Genomic DNA, 21,015 nt, shown 5'->3' with positions numbered 1-21,015 from the left:
AGGGAAATAAAAAAAAAAAACACATGAAGAACAAAAAAACACACTGAATTGAAAAGAAAATGAAAATACAACATATCAAAAACTTTTGTACACAGATAATAGCTAACACAGTACAGAAAGGGAACTACATAGCACTAAATGCTTACATTAGAAAAGAGAATTCTCAATTCAGTAATCTAAACTTGCATCTAAAGGAATTAGAAAAAGAATAAAATAAACCCAACACAAACAAGAAAGGCAATACTGAAGAGCAGAAATCAATAAAATTAAAAACAAAAAACAATTTGAAAAGTCAGTAGCAAAAAGCTGCTTCTAAAAAAGATCAATAAAATTGACAAATCTCTAGCATGACTGACAAGAAAAAGAGAAGACACAAATTACCAGCACCAAGAATGAAACATGGAGGGGCGCCTGGCTCAGTCATTAAGTGTCTGCCTTCCGCTCAGGTCCATGATCCCAGTGTTCTGGGATTGAGCCCCCCCTGCTCAGCAGGAAGCCTGCTGCTCCCCGGCTTGTGTTCCCTCTCTCGCTGCCTCTCTCTCTGTCAAATAAATAAATAAAATCTTAAAAAAATAAAAATAAAAATAAATGTTAGTTGCACTCCTTCCTCACTAGAAATTTTAAAAAAAGAATGAAACATGGACTATCACTACAGATCCTTCAGCCAACAAAAGGATAATAAGAGAAAACTATGAACAACTCCACAAATGTAAACGTGACAATCTAGATAAAATGGACAATTCTTTTAAAGAACAAACTATCACAATTTGTCCAATATGAAACACATAATTTGAACAGCACTACAACTATTAATGGAATTTAATTCACAGTTTAAAACTCAGAACAGAAGTCTTTAGGCCCAGATGGTTTCACTATAGAATTCTGCCAAACACAGAAGAACGCCAAATTTTATATGATCTATTCTAGAAAACAGAATAGGAGGGAACTCACTTTACAAAGCCTGATATCAAACCAGACAAAGACAGTGCAAACAAAAACAAAAACTAATACAATATCTTTCAAGATTATAGATGCTTAACATAATATTAAGCACATGTAATTCAGCTACATATAAAAAGATGAACACAGTATGACCAAGTGGGGTTATTGCAGAGATGCAAGGCTGATTTGGTATTCAAAAATTAATCAATGTAATCAACCACACTAACAACCTATAGAAGAAAAATGACATGATCATACAATTCAGCACCCAAATGTGAGTAAAAATGCTCAGTAAACCAAAGACAGAGGGGACCTTTATGAACTTGATAAAGAATATTTGTACAAAATCCTACAGCCTCATCGTACTTAATGGTAAAAGATTAAATTCTTTCCACCTAAGATTGAGAACAAGCAAGGCTCTTGTTCACTTTGATCACTGCTAATCAACACAGTACTGGAACTTCCACTTCTAGTTGTAAATCTACCAAACATGAACAGGGCTTGTATGCTGAAAACCACAAAACATTGGTGAAAGAAATCAAATACCTAAAGAAACAGAGAGATATACAATGTTCATGGATTAGAGGATTCTACATAGTAAAGATATCAGTTCTTCCAAAATTAATATAGCTATTGAATGTTTAATGTAATTTCCAAGAAAATCTCCAGTGCTTTTTTTGTTAGAGATATAGCAAGGATATTCTAAAATTTATGTGGAAAGGAAAGGAACTAGGATAGCTAAAAGCAATATTTGAAAAAAAAAAAATAAAGTGAGAGCAATCACTTTTCCAGACTTCAAGATTTACTATACAGCTACTACTGTGTAGTAGTGGTGAAGGACTAGAAGAAAAGAAAATCAGTGGAACAGAATAAATACCCAGAATAGCCCCCCACACGTACACCCAACTGATTTTTAATAAAGGTGCAAAAGTAATTCAACGGTAGAAAGATAACCTTTTCATCAAATGGTGCTGAAGCAATTGGACATCCACAGTCAAACCTTGACCAAAGTCTCACACTTAATATAAAATTAGCAAAAAAATGGACCACAGGCTTTAATATAAAATGTATAACTATAAACATTTTTAGAAAAAAATAGATGATCTTCAGGACCAAGGGCTTCATGAAGATTTCTTAGACTTGACATCAAAAACACAATCCATAGAGGCACCTGGGTGGCTCAGGCAGTTGAGTGTCCAACTCTTGGTTTTGGCTTAGCTCATGATCTCAGGGTTGTGAGATCGAGCCCCATGCCGGGCCCTGTGCTCAGCGTGGAGTCTTCTTGGGACTCTCTCCCTCTCCCTCTGGCTCTCCCTTCCCCACACACTCTCTCTCTAAAATAAACAAATAAATCTTAAAAAAAAAAAAACCAGAACCTAGAAAAGAAAACATTGATAAATTGGACCTCATCAAAATTAAAACCTTTTTCTACAAGAGACCCTACTAATAGGATGAAGAAACAACTTACTGAAAGGGGGAAATATTTGTATACTACATATTCAACCAAGGATATCCAAAATAAAGAACCCTTAGAACTCAACATTAAAAAAGTGATCTGATTAGAACATAATTAGAACAAAAGACAAAGAGACATTTCACTGGAGAGCATACATCGATGGCAACAAGCTCATGAAAAGATGTTCAACATCACTAGCCATTAGGGAAAAGCTAAGACCACAGTGAGGTAATACATAACACATCTTGTAGATCAGCTAAAAACCAAAACCAAAAACGAAAAACAAAAAACAAAAGGCAATACCAAATCCTGGTGAGGATGAAGAGAAACTCAGTTTCCCATCAATCTCTGGTGGGAACTAAATGGTATAGCCAGTCTGGAAAAGTTAATTTCTTTTTTTTTAATGTTTTTTTTATTATATTAGTCACCATACAGTACATCCCTGGTTTCTGATGTAAAGTTCTATGATTCATTAGTTGTGTATAACACCCAGCGCACCATGCAATACGTGCCCTCCTTACTACCCATCACCGGCCTATCCAATTCCCCCACCCCCCCTCCCCCCCGAAGCCCTCAGTTTGTTTCTCAGAGTCCATAGTCTCTCATGCTTCATTCCCCCTTCTGATTACCCCCCCTTTCTTTATCCCTTTCTTCCCCTACCAATCTGGAAAAGTTAATTTCTTAAAAAGCTACACAATTATTCTATGTGTCAGTGATTGGGCATTTGTCCTAGAGAAATGAAAACTTCATCCATACAAAAACCTGTATATGATTGTTCGTAGCAGCTTTATTTTTAATAGCCACAAACTGCAATGAAAATGTCCCCCAATAGGTGAATAATTAAACAAAGATAGCACATCTGCACTATGGAATGCTGCTCAGCAATAAAGGGGACGCACCATGAACACAAGAAACAACTCAGATGATCTCAAGGGTATTAAGGTGATGAAAACAAAGCCAATATCAAAAATGTATAATTCCATTTAGATGACATTCTCAAAATGATAAAATTATAGAAATGGGTAACAGGTTAATGGTTGCCAGGAGTTAGGATGATGGGGAAGAGGCGTGGGCGTAACTATAAAGAGGTGGCTGGAGGGACTTCCCAGTGGTGATGGAACCCTTCTGCACCCTGACGTGGTCATCACACACATCTACATGGAATAAAGGGACGTGGAACTAGGCATGCACATTATACCAACATCAGTCTCCTGGTTTTGGTGCTGGAGGATAGTTGTGCACGATCTAACCACTGGGGGAAGCTAAGTGAAGGGTATAAGTCTCCTCTGCATTATCTCTGCAGCATTCTGTGAATCTGTAATTATTTCAAAGTAAAAAGTTTAAAAAATTGTCAAACAATTGAATAGTTTACTATGTTGAACCCGAACAAATAGGATAAATGTAGTAGGCTGTCTTAAAGTTTGTTCTTTTTCTGAGTACATAAACTTTATAATGTGAATTTTCTGCATTTCTTCCCTCCCCCACCCCAGACTCACTGACAATAGTGGCTGACCCTCCTCCAAGAATGCCACTATTGTTGTCAAATGGGAAATGGGTTCAGAAGTTTATTAGCCTTCTATTAATGGCTGTTTTAATGAGAAATAAAATATAGCACTTTAGAAGTGGCAGTGCCACCAGCGATGAATAGAATGAGGCCCAGGGAGGTGACTTACCCTTGCTATGATAGGATTGTTCAGAAGTAAGACATTGGTGAAAAGCCCAGTTTACTTATCATTCAACTCACTGCAATTTGCATTAAATTCGTTTGTTTACAGAGAGTTAACTAATACCCGTAGATCCCTGTATTTCAAAGAACTCTTCACCAAAAGGATATCTTGTAAATACATTTAAAGAAATTCACTATGATCATTTTTATAAGTAGTAGCGGTCAACACAGGTATCTGAGGACCCCGATCTAATCGTAAGAGCGCCAGTCATTTGCACGCGAACTAGGCCAGGCTTTAAAGAAGGACTCGTGTTGACAGACACATACCGAACCAACTGTGCTCTTCCGGGTGAAACAGGTGGTCCTGACCTTTCAAGTCTTCCTCCGTGTTTTTCCTCTTGGGTGTCTCTCAGTAAGCTTTTGTGCCTAAAAATACATTAACTTTTTAAAATTAATTTATGTGGAGTAATAGGAAATTAAACATAGAAATGTATACAAGGATCCCATCCTTTCCATGCACCCAGGTGATGTGTTTTCCTAATACAGAAGACAACTACACGAGTTCCAGCCTCATCTGACACCTGCGAGGCCCCTTCTGTCTTCCAGGCACAGCCATGTCCTTTCGATAGCAGAGGAACATTCTGCGCACTACTTCTTCTATGAGGAGCAGGTACTAGGCATAGGCTACCGCCACTGTGCAGGTCCTTCACTCCATGCCTTCCACTCTCGGTGCTTACCACCCTGGGTGAGAGCTGCCAGTTTCCTTCCCTTCCCCACCCAACACTGCAGCAGGGCCTGGATCTGGGTTTCCAGCTAGTCCCTGGTTTAGCATGGTCCTTGGCACATAGTTGTTAGGTAAATTCATAAATGAAAAATGTGAGCACGTGGGAAAAGGGTTATTTTAAAAATTCACCTCCCAGGTAACAGAGCAGCCCATATATTTGTCATTTTCACACTCTTTGAAAGAGAGTCACAAGGAGAAAGCACTTCAGAATTGATGAGAATTAGAGCAAGAGCATCTCCCCTTTCCCCAGGACTCCTTCAGTCTTCTCTCTGGGTTTGCTTGCAAAATGTGATCACCTTGTCGTTCTCAGAATCCTTGCAGGTGAGGGTCCCCTGTGACCAGCGGGAAGCTGGTTCTTACTTAACCCAATCGGGTGACCGCATGGAACATTAAAAATAGCCTATTAAAAATAAGACAATTTGCCAATTTAAAAAGTGCTCTAGGCACTTCTGACTGCTGTGACGTTTATGTAACACTGGGCCTTAATCTGTGCTTTGGCACCTATTTACAGAGGTCCCTAAATGGACCTAGTTTTCTATATGTCAGACGTTCATCAAACCAGCGTCCACTTCATTTAGGCCTGTTCATTTTTGGAAGCTCTAGCCTTTCTATGGTATTTACTTAAAGTTCTGTTAAAGAAACAAGACACTGTCTGTATCAAGATTTCCTTGATTCACATTATTTAATCATTCTAAATTCTCCTAGCACTTACTTAATCAGGTCCCTACCGCTATGTCTACATTACCCGTGAGATTTCTCCACGTCTTTTATCATCTTTTTCACGTGATATTTGCCCTGACTTACCAACCGAGTGAATTGTGTTCTTCCCTTCCCTTCTGGTGCCCACATGTAAACGCTACTCGTGACAAATCCTTCTACTTGGAATATGAAGAGAAGCAGGGAGGGAGCAACCTGCATTTTGGAGGGAGATGTCAATATCTACTGTACTTTTCTATTGTGACATAAACCTATTTTAAAAGTTAGCTAAACATGGTGACTGCGGATGTATCAGAAAACCCCTCATGCAAGCTTCTACATACTCTTTGAAATCGACAGTGGCCTTCCAGTTTAAACTTGGCTCTAATCTTTTGGTCATTTGACTCCTCCCAAAATTAATTTGGTTCTTCTCCAGCATACTCTTGCCGGAAGCAGGAAGTGCTTTATGAGGGGCGGCGGCTTCTTCCTTCTTAGGTGCCTCCTTAGGCTCTTCCTTTTCTTTTTTCCATTCTTCACTGAATCTAACATCCTTTATATACAAAAAACAAGAATAATTTTTACAGTGATATCACATCTGAATTATCTGGTGCTGTCTGAAAATTAACACTGGTGAAAACTTCAGAAAAGGAAGTCTCTGACATAACTAACTTGCGTTGCTTAGTGACACACACTGGAGAAGAGCCGCTTCAAGATTCAGGTCTCTGTTGGAGCTAGGCTGACAGAACTGTGAAGTTCCTAAGCTCCCACCTCACCGCAATCCCTCCCCGCCCCCCAGCTGCAGCACACACAGATACGACAGCAGGGTTGGACCTATTCACTCCTCACCACCACCAGAAAAATCTAAACTCAAACGCCGTTTTGACTGGGACACATCATGTGCAAATTGCTGAAATGAGGGATAAGGAGAATATCTTGCTGGTAGCCAGAGGCAGAAGACACATGACAGACAGAGGGAGAAACATAACAATTAAAAGAGACTTACCAGAAACAATGCAGGCCAAAAGAAAACAGAATGACATCTTTAAAGTAGTAAAATAAAAGACCTGTCAACCCAAAATTTTAAACAGAGACTAAAAAAAAAAAAAAAGCTTTCAAAAATAAAGGCAAAATGAAGAATTTTTTTAAAAGATTTTATTTATTTATTTGAGAGGCAGATCAATCGAGAGAGAGAGAAAGCAGGTGAGCACAGGAGAAGGGGCAAAGGGAGAGGGAGAAGCAGGCTCCCCCCTGAGCAGGGAGCCCATCATGGGACTTGATCCCAGTACCCTGGCATCATGATCTGAGCTGAAGGCAGATGCTTAACTGACCGAGCCACCCAGGCGCCCCAAAATGAAGACTTCCACAGATGAACAAAAGCAGAGGATTCACTGCCAGAAGGCCTGTGCTAGAGAAATGTCTATGAAGTTCTTCATTCAGAAGGAATATCATACCACATCTACACAAAGAAATGAAAATCTGTAGAAATGGTAAAAATATAAAAGACTCTTTGTATTATTTTGATCATTCTAGAATCTAATAGACTCTCTAATGCAAAAGTAGTAAGGAGGGTGCGTGTTATGATGAGCACTAGGTGTTATACACAACTAATGAATCGCTGAACACTACCATCGAAACCTAATGATGTACCACATGTTGGCTAATTGAACATAATAATAAAAAAATAGTATCAATGTATTGAGAGGTTAATACCATGCAAAAAAATGCATGACAATAGTGCCAAGGGTAAGGAGAGGCACTGAAGGTGTACTGTGGTAAGGTTCTTAAAACTACTTGTGAAATGGTAAGATAATATTTAAAGGTGAGAGGATAAATTAGGGACATACATTATACACCCCAGGGCAGCAACCATGAAACTTTTAAGAAGTATACCTGACAAACAGCATAAATAAAATAGAACCATTTCTAAAAGCTCAATTAATACAAAAATGGCAGAAAAAGAGGAAAAAAGAACAAAGAACAAATGGAACAAATAAGAAACAAGTAGCAAGACAGTACATTTAAATTAAACTCTATCACTAGTTACATTAAATAAAATTAATTTTAAAATTTCAGTTAAAAGAAATCATCAAACTGGATGAAAAAGGAAAACCAACTCTTTGTGGTATTAAAAAACCCACTTTCCATGCAACGAACAATCAAAAAATGCAGGAATGGCTACATTAAAAATGAAACAAAATGGACTTCAAAACAAGTATTATCAGACTTAAAGAGGGAGATACATAATGACAACTAGTCAACACAACTCTAATTGTGTATTCACCAAACAACAGAACTTCAAAATCCATAAAGCAAAAGTAAACCCACAATTATGAGACTTCAAAACTTCTTGCTCAGTGATCAACAAAATAAGCATGCAAAAATTGATAATACAGAAGAGCTGAGTAACATTATCAACCAAACTGACAAAACTGACAGTTGTAGAATGTACTACCCAACAGCAGCAGAACATACTTCTTCTCAAATGCACACGAAAAAAGAATCCCCAAAATTGACCACATTCTGGGCATAACACAAACATCCTCAAAGCTAAAAGGACTAAAATCATATAAATAATCTTCTCTTAATAGAACGTAATTAAACTAGAAATCAGTAAAAGAAAGGTACCTGGAAAATCTTCAGATATATTAATTTGCATGAAAACATATCAAAATCTACGGGATGTAGTTTATGTAGTGTTTATAAAGAAATTTACAGAATAAAACTTTATAGTAGAAAAAGTAAAGGTCTCAAATCAATGGCTAATAAAGAGCTTCCAAATTAAGAGATTAAATAAGAGTAAATTAAACCAAAAAAAAATCAGAAGGAAAAAATTATAGAGCAGAAATAAAATAAAAAGGAAAGCAGCCAAACAATAAAGACAATCAATGAAACAAATAGCTGTTCTTTTAATAAAATCAATCACTTCTTTGCAGACTCATCAAGAATAAAGAGAGGGAAGACTCAAGTGACCCATATTAGAAATGAAAGAGGGGTCATCACAAAAGATCTTCCAGACATTAAAGGATAATAATGAGAAGATGTATTTGATGCCAATAAATTAGATAAGTTGGCTAAAATGTATGAATTCATTGAAACACACAAACTACCAAAGCTCAACATGAAAAAGAAATCTGAATAGTTCTCTATTAAAGAAATCAAATTCTCAATATAAAAATATTCCAACAAAGAAAGCCCCTGGTACAGATGGCTTCACTGGCAAATTCTATCAAACATTTAAGGAAAATAATATCCAATCTACACAAAGAATTCCAGAAAGAAGAAAAGTAAATGAATATTTCCCAGTTCATTTTCTGTGGCCACATTACCCAGATACCAAAACCAGACAGAGACATTAAGAGACAACTACTACCCCATATCCTTTATGTTTATAGATGCAAATATCCTCAGTAAAATATTACCAAATTTCATCCAGCAATATCAAACAGGTAAGACATAATGATCAAGTGGGATTTATCCCAGGGTTGAATGTTGGTTCAATACTCAAAAATCAATGTAAATGGTCATCAACAGGCAAAAGAAGGATAATCATGTGATTATCTTAAGAGATGCAATGAAGTCACCACCTCCAAGCAGCAATGGGCTCATCTTCCATGGGTTAAGTGGAGGCCCCATGGGAAGAATGTAGGAAGGCACTCTCTCCATCCCAGCCAGGGTAGCGTCAGCAAAAGCTTCGTGGGAACTCAACTTCCACCCCTGTCCAATGGTAATGAAGCACACCATACCACCAGAGTTGTCAATGGAAACTAAGTGAAGAAATCAGATTTTGCAGGACCTCCAGATTCTGCCAGTGAAGTGCCTGAGAAGGCTTGCTAAAAACAAAAGATTTAAGTAAAATCCAGAATTTCATAACATAATGCCCCAAATGTCCAAGACAATAAAAGATCACTCACCCTACCAAGAACCAGGAAGATCACAAACCGAATGAGAAACAATAATGCACAGGATAATGCTTATACCAAGATGAAATAGATGTTGGAAAAATCTGGTAAGCAGCCATCAAAAAAATGTTTCAGTGAGCAATTAAGAAGACTTGAAACAAATAAAAAACTAGAAAGTCTCAACAAGTAAATAGAAGATATGAAGAAGACTCAAAAAGAAATTTTGAAACTGAATTTTATAAGCCAAAATAAAACTCACTGGATAGGCCTAACAATATGATGGAGAGGACAGAAGGGAAGAATCCATGAACTTCCATGAAATTACCCAATATGAATAAAAAGGGGAAAATTCATTGAAAAAAAAATGAACAGAGCCTCAAGATCTGTGAGACCATAACAAAAATTCCAAAATTCATGTCATCAGAGTAACAGAAAGAGAGGAGGGAGAGAGTCAGACTAAAAATGTATTCTAACAAGATTTGAAATTTTCTCAAACTTGGAAAAAGACATAAATCTAAGATTCAAGAAGCTGAGGAAACCCTAAACAAACAAATTCAAAGAAATCCGTGCCAAGACACATGATGATAAAAGAAGAAAACTTGCAACAGCAGAAAAGAACAACAATGGAAAAGAATAAGTGTGGGTAAATACTTTCATTCTGCTCTTGAGTTTTCTAAATGAAGTTTGACGGTTGAAGCAAAATATAACATTGTCTCATACAGTTATCAATGTACATAGAAGAAATAAAGAAAATTACAAATAAGAGAGAGGGTAAAGGGACGTAAAAGGAGATATGGTTTCTTTTTTTGTTACTAAAATTGTATTAATTTTTCGTCTCATCAGTGTAATAGTATTACAGCTTTTGTAAGAAGTTTATGTTAAACGAGAAATGACATAAATTCTCACACAGTATATTCGTAAAGGAAGAATACTTTGACAGTTTTTCTTTTTGTGACACATCAGGAGTTGCAAGGAATTGAGTCAAAGGCAATTATTGTTTGAAGGAGACATGGTTTCTACGCTTCACTCAAACTGGTATAATTTCAAACAGATTATAATTAATTATGTATGCATAATATGGTACAACACCCACAGTAAACACAAACACACACAAAATCTATACGTACACAAAATCAAAGACGTACGCTCAAGACGCTACGGATAAATCAAAGTAGAATTCTAAAAAATGTTCAAGTAATCCATAGAAATGCAGGAAAAAAGAAAACAGAAATGAACACTAGACGGAACAGAAACCAAACTGGCAAACGTAAGCCCTAACATATCAATGATTAACTGTAAATGATCTAAAGGCGTCAATAGACACATTAATCGAGTTTCACTAATTTTAAAAATGACTCAACTAAATGCTATCTAGAAACTCACTTCAAATATAACAATACAGGTAGCTTGAAAGTAATAAGAGGGGAAAGATACAACATGCAAACAGTAGTTAAAAGAAAGCTGGAGTGGCTATAAAAATATCCAGTTAAGTAGACTTCAGATAAAGGAAAATTACCAAGAAGAGAGAGGGACATCACATAATGATAAAATGATCAATCTATCAAGAAGATATATCGATCTTAAATGCATATACAGAGCTGCAAATATAAAAACAGAGCTAAAAGAAAAATTAGACAAATCCACAATTATAGTTGAAACACTTCAAACCCTCTCTGTCAACAACTGATAGAAAATCAGCAAGAATGTGGGAGAACTTAACATCAAAAACCACATGATTAAATCCACAAAGTAAAAATAAGAGAAGAAATAATAAATACCAAAGTGAAGTAGAAAAAAAACACAGAGAAAAATCAATGAAACTAAAAGCTAAGTTTCTGAGGAAATTGAGAAAATCAAGAGACCTCTATCCAGATGTATCAAGAAAAAATAAAAACACCAATGACCAATATCAGAAACAAGAGAGGCAACAATAGCTACATATTCTACAGACATTAGAGACGAAAGAATAACTACAAACAAGTATATGACAATAAATTTGACAACGTAAATGAAATGGACAATTTCCTTTAAAGACAATCTACGGGGGCGCCTGGCTGGCTCAGTTGGTGGAGCACGTGGCTCTTGATCTTGGGGCTGTAAGTCTGAGCCCCACATTGGGGGTAAAGATTAGTTACATTAAAAAATAAAATGGTTAAAGTGGCAAAGGTTATGTGTACTTTACCCCAATACAATAAATAAATAAATAAATAAATTAATTAAAAGACAATCTACCAAAACTCCCTCAAGAAGAAACAGATAACCTGCATGGCCCTAACTATTAAAGGAATTGAAATCTGTTGTTTAAAAACTTATCTACAAAGGGCACTCCAGTCCCTGATGGCTTCACTACCAAACATGTAAGAAAGAAACAATACCAATTCTACACAAACTCTTCCAGAAATTGCAGAGGAGAAAAAACTTCACAACTCATTCTAGAAGGCCGGTATCGCTCTGATAACCGAAACTGAAGATATTAAAGAAAACTACACACTAATAACCTCATATTGATGTGAAACTTAAAATCTTAGCAAGTGAGCTCCAATAAGATATAAAAAGGATACTACATCTGAACAAATGAGGCTTGTTCCAGAAATGTAAGGTTAGCTTATTTTTGAAAACTCATCAATGTAATTTACTACATAAATGAACTAAAAAAGAAAAAACACAGGATTAGCTCAATAGGTAATCATTTGATAAAACCCAATATCCATGCCTTTTTGGGGGTTTTATTTAAATTTATTTAAATTCAAGTTAGTTAACTTGAAAAATATATATAGTGTATTACTGATTCTGGGGTAGAATTTAGGGATTCATCAGTTGCATGTAACACCCAGTGCTCATCACATCAAGTGCCCTCCTTCATGTGCATCACCCAGTTACCCCATCCCCCCACCGTGGCCCCTCCAGCAACCCTCAGTTTGTTTCCTAGAGTTAAGAGTCTCTTATGGTTTGTCTCCCTCTCTGTTTGTATCCAATATCCATTCCTAATAAAAGTTCTCAACAATATGGAACAGAGGGGAACTTCTTTAACCTTTTAAATTTCATCTGTGAAAAAGCCATGGTTCACATCATACTCAGTAGTAAGAAACTGAAAGTTTTCCCTTTACCACTGGGAACAAGAGACTACTTCTATATAATTCTGTACTGGAGGTTCCACCTAGTACATTAAGGAAAGAAAAAAAAGGGACTGAGTTTGGAAAGGAAGAGGTGAGGCAAAATGATCTTTATACACAGACAATATGATCATCTACATAGGAAACCCACTGGGATCTACAAAGCAGACACTAGAATTAATAAGTGTTTCAGAATATAAACATCAATATATACTAATCAAGTGTATTTTTATATAGTAGCAACAGATCATCACAACTTGAAATTTTAAAACTACCATTAACTGTAGTCCTTGTTAAATAAAAATTCAACTGAGTAAGTTTGAAGATTTAACTGGCTTTATGAATTGATTCATGATTCTAGCAGCATCCCGTCTAGCAAGTAGAGAGATGCTCCACAGAGCTAGACAGAAGAAAGGTTTTTAAAGGCAGAGAGAGCATTAAAAGAAGGAATTTATTAGCAGGGAATGTATTGTTTAGGCAAGGTTGCCTTCCTAAAAGGAGCAGAAGGGGTACATCAGTAAATTTCCAGGTAGTGACCAGGAAATTCCAGTTGACTGGTTATAGGTTGTATTCCTGGGTGGTTGAAACTGCATTTACTTAGGTGTAAATAATATAATAATAATATATATTATATAATATACAATAATATAATTCTTGGTGTTGATTTGGCCTAAGTGATGCCATTTGGGGCCTGTGGTTTTCTTTTTAACACCTCTAAAATATGAAATACTTACAGGTAGGTTTCACAAGAGATGTACAAGACCCGTGCACTGAAAGTTACAAAATATTGTTGAGAAAATTAAACACCTAAATAAATGGAGAAACACACTCTGTTCATGGATGGGAAACCTCAGTACTGTTAAGACATTAGCTCCTTCTAAATTGACCTATAGATTCATTATAGTCTTAACCATAATTCTTTCAGGCTTTTCATGAAGAAATTGACAAGCTGACCCTAACATTCTAATGGACCTGCAAAAGACGTAAAATAGCCAAACAAGTTTGAAAAATAACACCATTGGAGGATTTACACTACCTGACTTCAAGACTTATTACAAAGTTACAGTAATCAAGACAGTGTGGTACAGGTACAAAAATAGACAAACATATCACTGGAACAGAAATATACTCACACAAATAGACAACTGATTTTTGAGAAAGGCATAAAGGTAATTCAATGGAGAAAGGATGCTTTTTTTCAACAAATAGTGCCGGAACAACTAGATATTAATATGCAGAGGAAAAGAACTTTAAATGTAAAACCTAATATTTGAAAACTTCTAGAAAAAAATTAGAGAAAATCTTTGTGACACTGAGTTTGGCAAAGCTTTATCAGATACAATGCTATAAAGAAAAAAATGAACAAATTGGACTTCATCAAAACTGAGGACATTTGCTTTTTCGAAGACACTGGTTGGTGAATGAAATGACAAGCCACAGACTGGGAGAAAATACTTACAAGTCATATATTGGACAGAATACGTAAGCCAAGAATATATACAAAGCGCTTTCACAATTCAGTAACAAATCAAACAACCTAATAAAAAACTGGGCAAAGATTGGAATAGACACTTTATGGCATACAATATATGAATGGCAAAAAAAGGATATGAAAGAATGCACTCAAGAAATGTAAATTAAAACCCAGTGAAATACCAGTACACACATCTGTCAGAATGTCTAAAATCAGAGGACTAACCACACCAATCATTGACAAATATGCAGAAGAACTGCAATTCTCACACACTGCCAGTATGTATGTAAAATACTACAACCACTTTGGAAAACTGTTTACTGATTGCTTAAAAAGTTAAACATACAACTACTGTATGACCTTGCTGTTTTATTCCTAGATTTTACCCAAGAGAAATGAAAGCGTATGATCTGTAGAGATAAACACCGAAAAACAAAACGTTGAAAATATGAGAGCTTTACTTAAAAATATGTACAATGTTGTGAAGATAAAGTAAAAGGTGGGCGATAGAAAAGAAAATCAGAGGATCAATCTCAGAGGCCCAACATTCAACTAGCAAGTTTCAAAAAGAGAGCAAAGAGAACAGAAAGGAAGGAATGACTAAAGATGTAATAAAAAAAAAAGTATTTTTCTAGTTCTGAAGGACATATGTCATCATTAATGAAAAACAAAACCAGCACCAACCATATCATCATGAAAATTACAGAATATCATGTATAAGAGGGATCCTAAAGGCTTTGTTAGATGGGAAAAGTCAAAACAGGCCACATAGAAAAAAAGTCTTTAAAATTCCAAGCAAAAATTATTTTTGAACTATCATTATAGAAACAATAACAGAGAGAGAGAAAAAAGATATTTCACATGCTAACCCTCTATTTTTCCTTGTTATGTGCCTCTTTTACTCAGGAAGCTCCACCAAAATTATGGGGTACACCAAAGAAAGGAAAACTAAATGGAAGGGAACTTCCTCAACATAATAAAGGCCATATATGAAAAGCCACAGATAACATCACATTCAGTGGCAAAAGTCTGAAAGGTTTTCCCCTAATATCAGGAATAAGACAAGGAGCTAGCTTTCACTGTTTCTGGTCAACACAGGCCTAAAAGGTCTAGCCATAGTAATTAGGCAAGAAAAAGAAATTTAAAAACATCCAAATTGAAAAGGAAGAAGTAAAACTATCTCTGTTTGCAGATGACATGATCTTATATGTAGAAAGAACTAAAGACTGGGGTGCCTGGGTGGCTCAGGCAGTTAAGTGTCTGACCCTTGATCTCAGGGTTATAAGATCAAGCTCTGGGTTGGGCTCCACGTGGAGTCCACTTAAAAAAAACAAAAAAGCAAAATATATATTTTTAAAGATTGTATTTATTTGAGAGAGAGAGTGAGAAAGAGAGTGCACAAGTGGGGGAGAGGGAGAAGCAGACTCCCCCTTGAGCAGGGAGCCCGATGCAGGACTCGATCCCAGGACCCTGGATTCATGACCTGAGCTGAAGGCAGATGCTTAACTGACTGAACCACCCAGGTGCCCCCCAAAAGAAAAATATTTTAAAAAAAGAAAGACCCAAATATTAAAAAAAAAAAAAGAGTTAATAAATGAATTCAGTAAAGTTGCAGGATTTGATTTTGAATTTCACATTCAAAAGAGCCAGATCTGATTTCAACACTCAAAAATCATTTCTATTTCTCTACACTAGCAGTGAAAAATTAGAAAGGAAATTTAGGAAACAATTCTATTTACAATAGCATCAAAAAGAATAAAATGCTTAGAAATAAATTTAACCGAGGAGGCAAAAGATTTGACACTGAAAACTATAAAATACTGCTGAAAAAAATTAAAGGAAACACAAAGAAATGGAAAGACACCCCATGTTCATGGGTTAGAAAAATTAATATTAAGATGACAATGCTGTACAAAGCTGTCTATAAATTAATTTAATCCCTGTCAAAATCCCTATGCTGTTTTGTGCAGAAATGGTAAAACCAAACCTAAAATTCATTTGGAAGTAAAGGGAGCTCAAATAGCTAAAACAGTCTTGAAAAACAGGAACAAAGTTTGAGGACTCATACTTCTCAATTTCAAAACTACTACAAAGATATAGTAGTCAAAACAGTATGGGACTTGTACGAGGATAGACAAGATAGAATAGAATTGAGAGTCAACATATAAACCCCTACATCTATGGTAAGTTGATTTTCAACAAGGATACCAAGACCATTCAATGGGGAAAGAACAATCTCTTTAACAAATGGTGCTAGGAAAACTGGATATCCATATGCAAAAGAATGAAATTGTACCCTTACCTTACTCACACCATATACAAAACTTAACTCAAAATGAATCAAAGACCTAAATTTAAAGACTCTTTGTCCCTAAATTTAAGAGCAAAAGTCATGAAATTCTTAGAAAAATCAGGGGCAGTCTTCATGACATTGGATTTGGCAATGGTTTCCTAAGTACAATACCAGAAATTCAGGCAACAAAAATGTTTTCATTGGACTTTATCAAAATTAAAAATGTTTGTGCATCAAAGGACACTATCAAGATGAGTGAAAAGACAACCCACAGAATGGGAGAAAATATTTGCAAATATTCTATCTGATAAGGGATGAATATCCACAATATATAAAGAATTCCCACAACTCAACAACAAAAAGACAACGCATTTTTTAAAATGGGCAAAGGACTTGAATAGACATTTCTTTAAAAAATATATACAAAGGCCAAGTAAGCACATGAAAATATGCTCAACATCACTAATCATTAGGAAAATGCAAATCAAAACTACAATGGGATACCATACTTCATACTTACTGAGATGTCTATAATAAAAAACACACATACAAACACACACACAGAAAATAACAAGTATTGGTGAGAATGTGGAGAAACTGGAATCCTTGTACAGGAATATAAAATGGTTCAATTTAGGCAGAAACAGTTTGGCGGTTCCTCTAAAAGTTAAACACAGAATTACCATATGACCCAGAAATTCCACTTCTAGGTATATACCCTCCAAAACTGAAATGGACTCAGATACTTGTACACCAGTATTTATAGCATTTTTCACTATAATCAAAAAGTGAAACAATGCAAGTGTCCGTCAACAGATGATGGATAAACAAAATGTGGTTATAAACACAAATGGAATATTATCCAGCCATAAAAAGGAATGAAGTTCTGACACGTGCTACAACATGGATGGACCATGAAAACATTATGCAAATGAAATAAGGAAAACACCAAAGGATAAATATTATATGATTCCACTTCTCTGAAATATCTAGAAAAGACAAACTTACAGAGATAGAAAATAGCTTAGAGGTCCCTAGGAGCTGGAGGAGGAGGAATGGGGAGTTACTGCTTAATAGGAACAGAGTTTTAGTTTGAGTAGACAGTGGTAATGGTTGCACTTTATGAATGTAATTAATGCCACTCAATGGTACACGAAGTGGTCAAAATGGCAAATTTTGTTTTATATAGGTATTTGATGACAACAACAAAGGAAACTGGAGTCCAGGAAATAGGTGATCAAACACCAAGAAATAAAAAAAACCTTGCAGGACGCAACGACAAAGAGAAGTTTCAGGGTAAGAGTAGCATCAGTATAGTAAGAAAATAGAGTGATCTGGAAGTGGCAGGGTCAGAAGAAAAATAATGGACCTGATAAATTATCTGATGTGGGGTTTGCGGAATTGACATCATCTTGACAATCAGCCTGGAGCTTAAGTGTTTCACATTAGTATTTCTTGCATATTGTTTCTTACCCACATCAGCTTCAATCAAGACTTTATTTCATAACTATATTCACTAATTTCTTCGTCCAACACTATTTCAAAAACCATGAAAGACACAAAGGAAGCACAGCTCTTATGCATATGCAGTTGACACACTTATTGAGACAATCCAATTAGGTTAGAATCATGGGATGCCCAGAAAGGATAAAAATAATCAAAACATCTAGGCTTTGTTAATAGGGCCGACTACTTTGTTCTTAGTGTTATTAATTCAAAAGGGAAGATGAAAAGTGCTATTTAGAAAGCAATCTGAAATATTTTACACCTATTACCTAAAGAGAATCAGAAACTTTCTGAAAGTATTCCACTTACAATATTTATTTTATAATATACTGAGAAAAACAATTCTAAAAATTAGAAGCAGAGGCCAAAAATAGGCAGAATTACTCTCAACAGAAAGTTTAGTCAAGTAACACTATGCTATGAAATTTCAAGAGTCTATAAACTTACCTGTTTAGACATATTTTCTGAAAATTTTGCTGATTTTTCTTTTAAAAATGTGACAAGGTCTTTATAAATTTCACTTTTTCTCTCATAATTAATTTCCCCTTCATCATCTGTTTTGCCCTTTGGGAAAAAAATTTTGGTGCTATTATTAATTATTAATTGAATCTGATCAATACATCACTATCCAAGCCCACATATTGTTTTCTTCTATCAATACTCCATGTGGTGGTCTTTATATATCAAAAATATAGGCAAAACCCTTCCCTCTTTAAGTTATCCATCTGTCCGTCTGTCCATCCATCCATCCATCCATCCAACCATACATTCATCATGCCTTTATTGAGTACCTCCTGTATGCATGTAGGGTACTCTGCTAGTCGGCAAAGAATCGAGAGCTTCCTTCCCTCTGTACCCTTCTAATGCAAAAAAGCATTATGACTTCAAGAGCCCCTGATGAAGTCATAGAAGGCCCCAAGATCAGAATGGCACCACAGAAAAGCTACTATGTGTCACACTCTGCTCTTGTTCTGTATGTAGTGCAATTGCTGTAGGCTTATTTCCTAGAATTACAGCCTCCACGTAACCATCTGTCCCTCCACCCTTTGTGTCTGTACCTCTTTCTTTTTGTCTCTTTCCCTTCCTCATTTTCCTTTGCTTGCCTACCCTGCTAGGAAAGATTTGGTTTTGCCCTAACCAAATGCATATAAAAACTGGAGGGTGTTATATATACACATAACCGTATATACATACAAAACCTCACACACACCCATGTAACTCTAGCATGGTATGCATTTTGCTGTAATTACCGAGTTATTTCATGTCCTTTTCATTTTTGAAATTGAGAGGAACACTTAGAGATTTCCATAGCAAATAAAGTTATACGTAGGTCAATAGCCTTTGATAGAAACAAAGTCTCCTTGCCCCATTCTAGAAAGTCAAAGTCTCTGATTTTCTAATGGGAAATTTCACTTTCTTCGAGTATCGAAACAAACCAAAAGAAAAATCATATTGAGGTCGTCTTCCTCGTCTGTGCAGACATAAGCACAGTGTCATGCTGAGAAGACAAGCCCCCCAGGCATGTTACAGGTGATGCCTGCTGGTCATCAAGAAAACGGCACCAGCATTTTGATACCAATTCAAACAAAGAGGCAGCCATTTTCCAAACAGTCCCCTGTGATAAGGGGTCCCCATTAAGGATTTGGGTTCTCCCTACAGATATTGCCTCTGAGGCCCCAAATTACATTGAAGACACCAAGGGCAGGGTATTGCCAAGGAGAAAGCCGAGCTCTTAGTTAAGTTCAGCGAACAGGCATGAGACTAAACATACAAAGTTTTAACGTAGAAGGTTTAGAAGGCCATCACTATGCTCAGTGATCCTCAGGGCTGGGAATTGTCACACTGTGTTTCTCCTTTGCCAGCTTAGGTCAGCTTCAGTCAGCAGGAAGTAAAAGGGAGACTGAAAAGCTGGAGGAGGCAGAAAGGGACATGCTGCTTCTCCTTGCGCACCGTTCCTGTTAGAGTCAACCCAGCAGTGGCCTTTGCCCCTGGCAGTGGCCGCTGCTTCCAGTAGTAACAGTTGGTTCAAATTCCCAGGGTTTTTTCCCCTACACTCCCAGAACCTGGCTCATGATGCCCCCCTCAGAAATACCACTATAAACCGACCAGCGCTCCATTTTCAAAGATCTGGGTCTCAGTTCTGCAAAGATCCTCCTGTGAGCTCCTGAGGTACCAGCATTAATTGGGCAGTGCACTCTTCAGAGGTCTGGGTGCTGGCTTCATGGAGACCCGCTGAGCTCCGAGGGGACCAGCACAGCCTGGAAGTGACCACTCCTCAGAGACGTGGGTCCCAGTTCTGTAGGGGGGTCCCCTTCTGAACTCCTAAGGGACCATCACCAAAGTAAGTAGGATCTACGCCTCTGAGGTCTGAGTCCCAGCTCTGCAAGGTCCACCTTCTGAGATCTTAAAGGCACCAGCCCAGCCCAGCGATGCCCCCTCACTAGGCATTTTAGTCCCAGCTTCATGGGGCACTTCCTCCAAGCTCCCATGTTTTAATGCCCCCCCTTCCCTTTGTCCTCTCCAGTCTTAGGGTAAAAGCTGTAATTATTGCTTCTGTGTTACCTCAGGTCTCCTTTTCTGCCTCTTCTTTCCCCTAATACTCATACAACTAATCAGTGAACTGACTGTTAAGGAGGTTTTCATTTTATAAGGTGGCGTGGGTCCATTTGAAGGTCATTTCTTAGAAGACTCACTTAATGACCTGCAATGGGGAACACTGGGGCTAATTCTGAAACAATTTTGGATTTGCTCAGCAAACACCATAGCAAAGGGATCTGCTTCAATCCCACAGAACAGTATCGCATTTTCTGTGGTTGTCAGGATTCAGTCCTGGAGACGGGCCTGCGTTTACAGAGACGGAGTTAGCACCAAAGTCAACATGGTTCTTAAAAAATTACTTACACCATTTAAAAATACTCCTTCTGCACTACAAGTAATGCACAGCGTTTCAACATCATGTGGCTTCACCAGCACGTAACAAATCTCCCCATGAATTTGTCTCCAAGGTGGGGCTCGACATCCATTTGAAAATTCATAATCTGAAACCAATTATTGATCAATTAAAAGGCGCTCTGAAAAGTAAAATATGTTGGTTTAAAAAAAATAAATATGTTGGTTTTTTTAAAAAAAAAAATATTCCCGTTTTAAGTGTTCATTTTTTCAAATATTCCATCCTAATGTAGCTAT

General features: G+C 36.7%; 1 protein-coding gene and 1 long non-coding RNA gene across 3 annotated transcripts in view; one reads left to right on the top strand and one right to left on the bottom strand.

Annotated features, from left to right (window-relative positions):
• The window catches only part of ODAD2 (outer dynein arm docking complex subunit 2), a 176,095-nt gene that overhangs the window by 142,093 nt on the left and 12,987 nt on the right, over positions 1–21,015 (bottom strand). For both annotated transcript variants that reach the window (XM_026483517.4, XM_048219405.2), the window contains 4 exons: positions 20,731–20,867; positions 18,277–18,393; positions 5,889–6,094; positions 4,392–4,490 (listed from right to left, as the gene is read on the bottom strand). In XM_026483517.4, the coding sequence (XP_026339302.3) occupies positions 4,392–4,490; positions 5,889–6,094; positions 18,277–18,393; positions 20,731–20,867 (559 nt within the window). The remainder of the gene's footprint in view (positions 1–4,391; positions 4,491–5,888; positions 6,095–18,276; positions 18,394–20,730; positions 20,868–21,015) is intronic.
• Positions 1–21,015, top strand: part of LOC123000269 (uncharacterized) — a 241,195-nt gene that overhangs the window by 209,317 nt on the left and 10,863 nt on the right. The gene's annotated exons all lie outside the window — the stretch shown is intronic.

Source organism: Ursus arctos, unplaced genomic scaffold (assembly GCF_023065955.2).
Source record: "Ursus arctos isolate Adak ecotype North America unplaced genomic scaffold, UrsArc2.0 scaffold_30, whole genome shotgun sequence".
NCBI lineage: Eukaryota > Metazoa > Chordata > Mammalia > Carnivora > Ursidae > Ursus > Ursus arctos.
Note: the sequence above shows the minus strand (reverse complement) of the source record. Positions and strands in the feature narration are given on the sequence as shown.